This window comes from Martes martes, assembly GCF_963455335.1.
Source record: "Martes martes genome assembly, chromosome: 8".
NCBI classification, from domain to species: domain Eukaryota; kingdom Metazoa; phylum Chordata; class Mammalia; order Carnivora; family Mustelidae; genus Martes; species Martes martes.
The window spans coordinates 120,782,879-120,794,368 of record NC_137895.1 but is presented as its reverse complement, the minus strand read 5'-3'; the positions used below and the strand labels follow the sequence as shown (position 1 = coordinate 120,794,368).

General features: G+C 36.5%; 1 protein-coding gene across 1 annotated transcript in view; it reads right to left on the bottom strand.

Moving 5' to 3' along the window:
• Positions 1-1,082: 1,082 nt before the first annotated feature.
• The window catches only part of STAM (signal transducing adaptor molecule), a 97,584-nt gene continuing 87,176 nt past the window's right edge, over positions 1,083-11,490 (bottom strand). The window contains exon 14 of the mRNA XM_080810100.1: positions 1,083-2,414. Coding sequence (XP_080666226.1) covers positions 2,183-2,414 — 232 coding nt within the window. The 3' untranslated portion in view covers positions 1,083-2,182. The remainder of the gene's footprint in view (positions 2,415-11,490) is intronic.

Here is an 11,490-nt window from a genome sequence, read left to right as displayed (position 1 = left end):
TTAAAAAGACTTTTTGAGAGTATGATACATACACCGGTTTCAGAACAAAATCATTTGTGCTCCTAACTGATACTTTCCTATTTCTATCCTTGCCATGTCATCTGAATGATGGAAAATCCAGGTTCCTCTGCTTTGGAATTTTTCTATCTGGTATTTTTATATTTCAAATAAATGCAAAGCACAAACTAATACAGTTATCAATTTTAAGTGCTCATCATTTAAGCCTTTATAAGGCTAGTAATAGGTAAGAAAAATGTATATGTATTGTAATAAGGGTAGTTTTTCATCTCACCATTCATTGACTTTGATAGGTCAAAAAGCATACTAGAGACTGTATAACTGATGTTACAGCATGAAGGATATCAAGTTAAACTGGGAAAATGATACATTTACCACTGGTAAACAAAAATTTATCAAAAGACAAAGAGAAAAATACATTATGACCTGGGAAAAAGTCTACCAGTTAAACTAGAATATTCAAATTGGAGTGAAAAAGATTATAATCTGTTTGACAATATTTATCAAGAAACAATATATTAAAAATTTTTTAGTATAAAGTGTGAATTCAGTTTCTAAAGTTACTGTTTGAGGGCAACATACTCTAAACTCAGGTTAACACAACACTAGGGTGACATACTGAAGTTGAAGACAATGCTGTAAATTTGAACCTATAATATGAGTCACCATTCAAATTACTTGCCACAGAAGGAATGATTTGTCAAAAAGGAAAGGAATAATCTACCTGATTACAGCAGTCTTCGAAAATGCAAATTAAATTTTCATTTATGGTGTGAAACATGTTAAGTCAATTCATTTAATATAATGCTGAACTCAATTTTTCAGTTGTTTAAATAGTGTTAAATTATAGCACAACTAGGGAAATGATAAATATTCAAGAAGATTAAAGTATCAGTGGAAAACATATTTCATGTAGATCAAAGGGAAAGCCTTCATTCAAAAATACTTCTGAAAAGGGCCAAAATAATTCCATTAGAACTTTAAGAGAGAGGAGCCCCAAAAGTCCAGTTTGAAAGATAAGAATAAATATACAAACTATGAAGCAAAACCAGGAATATAGAATACTTTGAAACATCTACTTATATCCATTTTAATGAACAATTAAAGGATACAATGTGTTAAAGACATATTTAAAAGACTAATAGTGGGAAACGACAGATGAATCGAATTTTGTTTATGTCCTAAATAATTACAAGAGACTTTGAAAGTGTAGTGTAATTCAGGTTTTCTTTCCAGTTTAAAAATTTCTATCCATTGCCTCTATCTTTGGTGTCACTGCCACCAATAAACACAAGTATACAGCTGAGAAATCTAATTAACTATCTTCAACTAGGAAATAGTAAACCAACATTACTTCTTTAAAAATAAGATATAAAGAATGTGATCCTACTTAATTTTGTCTCATGGTCCCACACTATTCTGAAATATCATGCCGAATGTAAAAGTTTGAAAGGGAGTATCATCATTTGCTATAATTGAACCAAAAATTCAGCTACTGTACGCTGGTGTGATGACAGCTAGTATGCAGAGGCTACAGAAAGACATAAAATACGTATGTTTAGCTCACAATTAGTCAAAGGAAGGTTCAGTTTAATGTGAAACTGAAACATGGACAACATAACGCCTTCACGTAAATATGCTACAGCTTTGTTCTCTTGCAGTTTAAAGGAATAGTGTAATTATCTTAAATTTACACAAAACATTATGAAACATGGTAGTTGTTCATGATTAAAATAAAATAGCAATGTAAATTAATTTAACAGTGTTAAATATATTCACATGATCACCACTGTGATTCAAAATGGCCACTAATGAAGTTACACAGCAATATATGTACATAACATTTGCCACAACAGTTTTTGTAAGTTTGACTTTTTGCAGACCAGGTAATTTCATGAGACAAATAATCTTGTATCAATTCTTTCATATTATGAAAGGAATTAAATGTTGTAAGTAGTTTCATTCCTCTAGGGGAGGGGGAAAGGGAGAACCTCTAAAAAGTCAGTGCAAATTGAAGAGAGTTCTACCTTCTCGAGTATTTGAACCTGTAGACCAAGATAGATTCCTAGAAGCTGAGGATAAACAAACCTTATGATATTAAAGACTCTCACAACATTGTCGGCGGCATTTAGCAGATATTTGCCACAAAGAGGAATCCCAAGTCCTATAGCAGAGCCTTCTGAGAATATGGTTGCTGTGGCTGAGGTGGCTGTTGACTGCCTCCTGGCTGAGGCAGAGTTGATGATGTTAAATTATAGTTTGGCACCTGGGACATATTAGTTCCTGCATTCTGGTATATAGTGACATCAGCGGTAGCAGCAGCAGCAGCAGGAGGAGGACTATATACTGAAGCCTGGTTGGGATATGTATTTCCTTGAACAGAACTGACCATTGTGCTGTGGAGGGGGGAAAAAACACTCAATTAGATCAAAACGGACTTACATAGCCATTTAGAGATAAACAGGAAAGCTGTTCATTAAACATTCATTCATTCAACCCATTTCATAAATACTTGTTAAATACCTATAAGAGCCAAACATTTGCTAATTTAAACACTGGAATATTACAAAGAAAGAAGGAATAAGAGTCCTTACCATCAAGGACCTTAAATTCTAGTAGGAGAATAAAGATAACAAGTCTATAATATGTCAAGGGATAATAACTGGTATGAAGAAAAATAAAGCAAGTAGGAGGACCAAGAGCACCTGGGACAAGAGATTCCAGTTTCTGAACAGTGGCAGGGGAAGGCCCCTCAGATAACATTACATTTAAAAGGCAGCTCAAACACATGAGAGGGGGAGTCATATTAATTATGGGGGGCAGTATATCAGGCAAAGAGGACAGCAAATACAGAAGTCTGTAAGGAGAGAAAATGCCAGACATGTTCAAGGAACAGAAAAGAAGCCATGCTGGAGACAAAAGTGAGCCAAGGGGAGAACAGCATAACATAAAGTGACAGAATTAAGGGGGAGGAGAGCTTAGAATATGTGGCGCCCTGTAGACCGTAACAAGGATTCTGGCTTATATTTGAGTGAGATGAAGATACTGACTGGTTGATTTTGGACAAAAGACTGATGTCATTTGATTCAGGTTTTAATAGACTCACTTTGGGCCAATGATAGATACAAGGATACCTGAAAGGAGGCTATTACAATTGTCTAGATGAGAGATGACAGGTAGCTCGAGCCATGGTGGACATGGTAAAAAGGAGAGGAAAGGGTCAGATTTTGAATGCACTGCCATGAAAATTTGCTAGTGGGAAGTGGTCAAGATTGCCTGAAGTTTTAGAACTGATTAGCAGAGTGGCCATTCACTGAAAAGGAAGACTAGAGATAAGGACTACAGTAGATTTGGGGAGGGAGAATCAAATTATAGTTGTAGACACATTGAGAGACCTAGGAGATTCACAAAAGACAATGGACAGGCCTGGAATCCAACTGAGAGGTCAGGACTAGAATATACACTAGGGACTCACTGGCATACACACAGTGTTCAGAGTCATGAGCCTGAACTGAGATCTCCTAGGGATTACAAACAGAAATAAAGTAGTTCTTATTTAACCCTAGACCTAGAAAAAAAGAAGATAAATAGGCACTAGGCAAAGAAGATTGAGGAGCAACAATAAGGTGGAAGGAACACTGAGAGAGAATGGTCATGTGAAGACAGTATTTCAAAAAAGTCAAGTGAAGACATATTTCAAAAAGGAAGTGAGCACTGGATGTCACAGTACAGAAATCACTAATCTTTGACCAGAGGGGTTCCAGTGACTATGGTAGATGAAAGCTTAATAACCTTACTTCTCTTATTTCCATGAAAATAAAGCAGCGTTATAAGAGGCCTCCTGGGGTGCCTGGGTGGCTTAGTCAGTTAAGCATTTTGATTTCAATTCAGGTCATGATCTCAGGGTTGTGAGACTGAACTCGGAGTTGGGCTCTGTGACTGGGCGTGGAGTCTGCTTAAGATTCTCTCTCTCCCTTTGCCCCCCAATCAAATAAAAAATAATAAAATAAAATAAAAGGGGCCTTCTATCTACTCCCACCATATTTACTATCTCTACCATACCCACATAAGACTCTGCATTCCCTCTCACAGAAATTGATCAAGGTCAGTGCTCCCATCCAAGGCACCCTCCACTGTGCACGGCTCCTATTCCACCAAAAATATTCCTTCAGGATTGGTGCTGTCTCTGCTTTCTTTCCTCCTGTTCCCAATCTGCTATTTGAGTTTCTACTCTGTGTAAGATACCAAGTTAACTAAACAAAGAAAAACATTAAGAGGTTTAATATTGAAATTCCTCACACACAAAACACTTTCTATTAAAAATGTAAAACAATCTATACAATGGGGAATTGCCCAAAATTTTCAAAATATTGCCTATTTCTAAACTTGTCTTCAATTGCTACATTGTTTACAAATCATTTGTAAATTCAATGCTCTTCTACTTTGCAAAAAAACACCCCGATTCATTATTGTAACAGGTAGTCATTTGCTGTTACGTTCCACCAACTAACGTAACCACTTAAGTAACATTTAAAGACATTACCCATTATCATTCTATGTGCTGTGTTGTGAGATATAAAGTATAACAAGAGGGTGGATTTGATGCCATTACTTACATCAGTAAGAGTCACAATACTGGTATCATAAATACAATTTTGAGACCAAGTGTTTAGCTGTGGAGCCAAAATGCCTGGTTTTGTGTTTTTTATCTTACCTAAGTAGGACCTTAGTTCTCCCCTCCGTGTCTCAGATTCCTCATCTAAAAAAATGGGTGACAGTGTATCTACTTCATAGGTTATTACAGTAAAAGAGTGGTAATACATGCAAAGCATACAGCACAGTGCCTGGTGCTTAGTGAAACACTCCATAAATGTTAGCTATTACTGCAGTCATTCCCATTTTGTACAATATTTCCTAACTCATTCATGGTTCTGCCATCTACTTGAGGGTAAAACCCAGCAATTCACCCAATATTTCTCTTTCATACCGCTGCTCTGCCCTCGCTCCTCACCCTGTCACCAATATGTCATCATTTGTTAATCTCCTGAATAACTCTTTCCCCATCTCTTAACATTTCATCCTGCAGTTGAACAATCATTGCTTGTCTAATATATATAATCTCCTGGCTTCTTACCTAGGCCCTAAAAATTCATCTATACTACTGCTATTTAAAGCCATTTAACAAGATTTCCCAGGTAAGACCCAACCTCCTTAACTTATCTAGGACCACTCATTATCCTTGCCAGTAACTCCAAGTGTTATCTCTCCCCCATCCCACTGAAGACTTTAATCCTTTAGTAACAATGTACTGTTTGGTAATCCCCAAAACGTGCCATGTATTTTCACAACTCCTCTGTTTATTCATTCCATGGGTATCAAGCCATTTCACACTACCAAGTCTTTACTTATGACAGAACATCTTTCTTTTTTCTTCCAGGCTAAGAATAACACAGCTTGAGCACATTTTCTTATAAACCTTTCCTGAACCACAAGGCTCCTAAAGCACCTTGCAAGTACCTCTATTTGTAATTTGTTATAATTACATATTTTTTTGTGTCTGTCTCTACTAGCTAGTAAGCACCTTGAGGCTAAGAAACTCTAAATAAATGGTCAACTAATATTTGACAAGAAAACCAAGAATATTCAATGAAAAAAAAAAAGATAGCCTCTTCCATAAATGGTGTTGGGAGAACTTGATAACCACATGCAGAAAAATGAAACTGGAATTCTGTCTCGTATCATTCACAAAAACGAACTTGAAATGGATTAAAGACTTATATTTAAGACCTGAAACTCCCAGAAGAAAACACGAAGAACAAGATCTCTGACACGGTCTTGGTAGCAATTTCCTGGATATGACAACAAAAGCAAAAGCAACAAAAATAAAAATCAACAAGTGGGAGTACATCAAAAATGCATAGCAAAAGGCAGTCAGCAAAATGAAAAGGCAACCTACAGAATGGGAGAAAATGTTTTTAAATTGTATCTCTAATAAGAGGTTAATATTCAAAATATATACAGAACTCACATAACTCAATAGCAAAAAAACTAACAACCCAAATAAAAAATTGACAAGAGAATTTAATATAGAGTTTCCTAAAGAAGACATAAAATGATCAATTAGTACATGAAAAGAGCTCAATATTACTAATCATCAGGGAAATGGAAATGAAAAGCATAATGAGATATCACCTCATACCTGTTAAAGCAGCTATGGGAAAAAAGAATCCTTGGGCAGTGTTGCTGGGAATGCAAACTGGTAGAGCCACTATGGAAAATAGTATGAAGTTTCCCCCTGCCCCCCAAAATTAAAAATTGAACCACCATATGATCCAGCAGTCCTATTTCTGGATATATATCCAAAGGAACTGAAATCAGGATCTCTTAGAGTTTTCTGCACTCTCATTTTCACTGCAGCATTACTCACAATAGCCAAGATATAGAAACAATGTGTCATGAGATGAATGGATAAAGATGTGGGGTACAGTCACACACACACACGCACATACAAAGGAATATTATCAAAAACAAGAAAGAAGGAAATCCTGTCATTTGTGACAATTTGGATGAGACGTAAGGACATTATACTAAGTAAAACAAGTAAGATACAGAAAGACAAATGCCATATGATCTAACTTACGTGTGGAATCCAAAAAAGTCAAACTCACACAGAGGAGAGGGGTAGTTAGCAGGGCTTGGGGATTGCTGAAAATGGGAAATACTGAATAAAGGGTACACACTTTCAGTTATAAGATGAACAAATCTGGGGACCTAATATATAGGATGGTGGTTCTAGCTAGTAATACTGTATCATACACATGAATGCTGCTAAGAGTAAACCTTAAATATTCTCACCACAAAAGAGAAATGGTAACTGAATGAGGGGATAGAGGTAGTAGCTAATACTATGGAGTGGAAACCATTTTATAATATATAAATGTATCAAATCAACAAATTGTACACCTTAAACTTATACGATATTTTATGTCAATCATATCTTAATAAAGCTGGAAAAAAATCTAAATCATAATCTGGAACAGAAGAAATATAAATATAATATCTGTTTAATAGAAGTTAAATGAAACAACAGACAAGTACATAGCTTCGGTCACCTTAGTACTATCATGGGCATCATCGCTACAGGCAGGTTCAGGAAACTGCATCAGTACCGCCTTACCAAATTATCAGTAAGATCGTCCTAGGGTGACAGAAGTCTGGACAAGTGATAACCATAGAACCAAAATTATATATAAAAGAATAAGAAATTACCTTCTAGGTGTGAAATAAAGGACACTTAAAAACCTGCCTACCAAAAAATAGAAGAAAAAATAATTCCTCATTTGTCATTACATATAACTTGTCATTACAAAGCTCAAGTCGAATATGCAGTACACCTCTATCAAGTATATTTCCAACCCCAATTCTTGCTCCTCCCAATTTAGTTATCCTACACTTACCTTGTCACCAATTTCCTCATTTAAACACACAAAATATGTTTTTATATATTTATAAACGTATGTTATACATACGTATGTGTGTGTATGTGTGTGTATCTATTTAAAAACTTCCTCAAAGACTTGTGAAACCTTTGCAAAAAATTAAAAAATATAACTCATTGGCCTAATACAGCACTTAAAATTCCCATCAACATTTAAACATTTATTTATCAAATATTAACCGAGTTTCCAGCAGGTATAAAACTCTGCTATATAGTGTGCATACACAGGTGAAAGAGACTTAGCTCCAGCTCTCAATATACAATAATTCAGTGAGGATACAAACAAGTGAAAAACCAATAAGACAGTATACGCTGTGCTGGGGTACTGTGACAACAACAGAAGAGGAACAGTGTTGGACAGGCAGGAAGGCAAAACAGGCACTCTGGGAAAGATGAAGGTCGACTAAGAATAAGAACTGCAGAATAAGGAGGAATTTGCCAGGTATGGAGGGCTAAATATTTCCAGGAAATGTTCTATTGGGTACCTCTAAACGGCACCTACTGAAATGTGCCTGTGCCTCTTACAGATAATTCTGATAGCTATAGTGTATCAGCAGAACCAGGCCCTGGCATACAGAGCAGGACGTGCATCTGGGATTTCACATTCTCAGTGCTGAAGCAGACAAAGCAACCTACAGCAAAACAGCAACAGAATGCTACACTGCTACAGCATAACACAGTTTAAGCATCTAATATCAGATTACCTCTGAGAACAATTTCTCAAGACCCTGACCTAAGGGTGGTTCGGAAGCAAGCTCTAGTAACAAGGGTGTTAGAGCAGCATGTGGCACAGTAACAACAGACTAGCTGGGAGAGAGACAGCATTTCTGGCTAACAGTAAAGTATCTATATTAACTCATGCACATTTTCAATAATACCCACCTACTTTGTATCTAGTTTTTTAAAAAAGTAGGTTATTCCTTACCAATTTGCTTATTTTCCATGTAAGGGTATTCATTTTCATCAAATTTCAACTTAAAAAAAAAAAAAAGTCCTAGAAGAGAAAGAGCTATACCTAACATTTTTTTTTCCTATGCTAAATAACCTATGATATAACCCAGCAGGAAATGGCCTGTCTTTTGATGTCTATAATAGGCCTCTCTATTAACCTTCTTAAGGTCACTTAGGAATACTAGATGCGATTACAAAATGATGTGTGAAAATCCCCAAACATCCCCAGTGTGACTCCTTTGAGGATGAATAACGTAACAGTGATGGTAGTATAGCGGCACTCTTGGGCAACTTCAACACTGATGGAAAGATTTCTACAAATTGTGCCTGGGCCACAAGGAACATCTGTTATGAGTCAGAATATCATGACTTTTAGAATGAGTATCTTTTATTCACGTCAAAAGAAAAGACTTCAGTTTAAATTCCCACTGAAGCAGAAGAAACACATAATTATAAATTTTATCATATATAATCACTTAATTGTAATAGGAGGCATCATAAGTAAATAGTCCAAACATTGGTCTGTCATTTCATATTCAGCTACTGGACGCATGAACTATAGGAGCATATGGCTTCTTGTATCTCTCCTTTCAAATGGTTTATCTTGCTATGATAAACTAAATTCTGACACAGGGGAAAAAGAAGGAAATATTTGTCTTAGGAGACATCTCAGAACTATAAATTCTAGAATAATGATAAAAACACTTAGATTTTATAGGAAATTTGTGGAGGATAAGTTATAGTCAAATTTAAGTTTCATTAAAGTCTTTCAAATATCATCATATACTCAAAAGCAACCAAATTATGGGGTTGGGTTCAAGATGGTAGTGTACGAAGACCCTAAAGTCACTCCATCCCATGAATGTAACAAATAGGCAACTACATATGAAATAATTTACTCTTAAAAAGACCAGAAAACTGGACAAACAGAACTTTTGTGACCAAGGACAAAAACCACTGAGACAGGCAGAAGAGGCAGTGACACCATCTGGCCCAAAACCCCCATCCCAGGCACTGTGATCTGCAATCAGGAGAGATCTCAAATATAAATACATTTTCCCTAGACATCTAACCTTAAGAACGCTCATAAGCAGAGTCCCCAAAATGTCGGGCTTTGAAAACCAATGGCAATTATATCCAGGAAAACCAGAGATTGTAGGGAACAAAGAACTTGCTCTTAAAAGGCTAGCCATGCAGACTCACTCAAAATCCAGCCTTTGGGATTTTGAAAAGCGCCTGGACCATATGTAAACAAGAACCACTTATCAATCTGGAAGTGCCTGCCAGAGAGGCAGGAAACTGTTAGGACTTTCTTCAGGAACAGAGACACTGGTAGGAGCCATATTAGTGATCTCACCCTACCTTACTAATGTCCATGTTAGCAAGTGCCAGTTTGGAATTATCTTTTTAATGTGCTAGAACCAGTAATCACAATCAGTGGAGAACTCTGCCCACACTCACAGCACAGCCATGAAGAACAGTTAGGCGAGGGCAACAGCCCTGCCTACCACCCGGACACACGACATCTGTGAGACACAGCCCAATCAGGCACTAGCCCCATCCACTCCCACACCATAGACTGGGCCCTGACACAGCAGACAGGCACAGGCAATCCACACAGGGGACACCCTGTAAGCACCTAGCTTTGCTCAGAAGGGACTGTGCTTCTGTGCTCTACACGAAATTTCGTACACAAGGCCACTCCTTCAAGACTGAGAGAAGCAGTTAATTTACCTAATAAAGAGAGTGAGGCAAAATAAAGAAACAGGAATACGTTCCAATGAAAGAACAAGAAAAAATATCATAAAAAGACATTAATGAAACAGCAAGCTGACGGAGTTCAAAATAATGGTCATAAAGAAGCTTATCACACTTAGGAAAAGAATGGATGAACACAGTGATATATTCAACAAAAAGTTAGAAAACATAAGAAAGTATCCAACAAAAGTTACAGAACAGAAAAATACAATAACTGAACTGAAAAATATACTGGGCAGGTATGACAGCAAGCTGGATGAATCCAAAGTTGGAATACAAAGCAACGAGAACTCACCCAGAAGGAACAGAAAAAAAACAATGAAAACAAAGCAATACCTTTAGTAAAATATCAAGCAGAATAGCATTCCTATCATAGGGTCCCAGAAGGAGAAGACAGAAAGAAAACACCAAAAAACTTACCTAAAGAAACAATAGCTGAAAACTTCCCTAATCTGGAGAAAGAATGAAATAAACATGCAGGTCCAGGAAGCTCAGAGAGTTCCCAAGAAGATGAACCCAAAAGATCCACACCAGAACATGTTATAATTAAAATGGTTAAGGTTAACTTAAAGAGAAAATCCTAAAAGCAATAAGAGAAAAACAACTTATTCATACAAGAAAAAACCCATGAAGCTATCAGCAGATTTTTCAGCAGAAACTACAGACAAAAGACAGTACTCACAGTGCTAATGAAACAAAAGAAAACAAAACAAAACCTCCAACCAAGAATTCTCTACCAAGCAAGATTATCATTCAGAACTGAAGGAGATTAGAAGTTTTCCAGATGAGCAAAAGCTAAAGGAATTCATCACCACTAAACATGGCTTTACAAGAGATGTTAAAAGGATGACTTTAACCTAAAAAGAAATGGCACTAATTAATAACAAGAAAACATACAAAAGTAAAAATCTCATTGGAAAAGATAATTATCTAGTAAAGGTAGATCAATCACTTATAAAGCAAGAATGAAGATTAAATTACAAAAATAGTAAAATTAACTAAAACTATAATAATTAGTTAAGGGACATATAAAATAAAAAATACAAAATGAGGGACGCCTGGGTGGTTCAGTGGGTTAAGCCACTGCCTTCAGCTCAGGTCATAATCCCAGGGTCCTGGGATCAAGTCCCGCATCAGGCTCCTTGCTCGGCGGGGAGCCTGCCTCTCTCTCCACCTCTGCCTGCCTCTTTGCCTGCTTGTGTGCTCTCTCTTTCTGAAAAAAAAAAAAAAATAAAATCTTAAAAAAAAAAAAAAAATACAGGGGC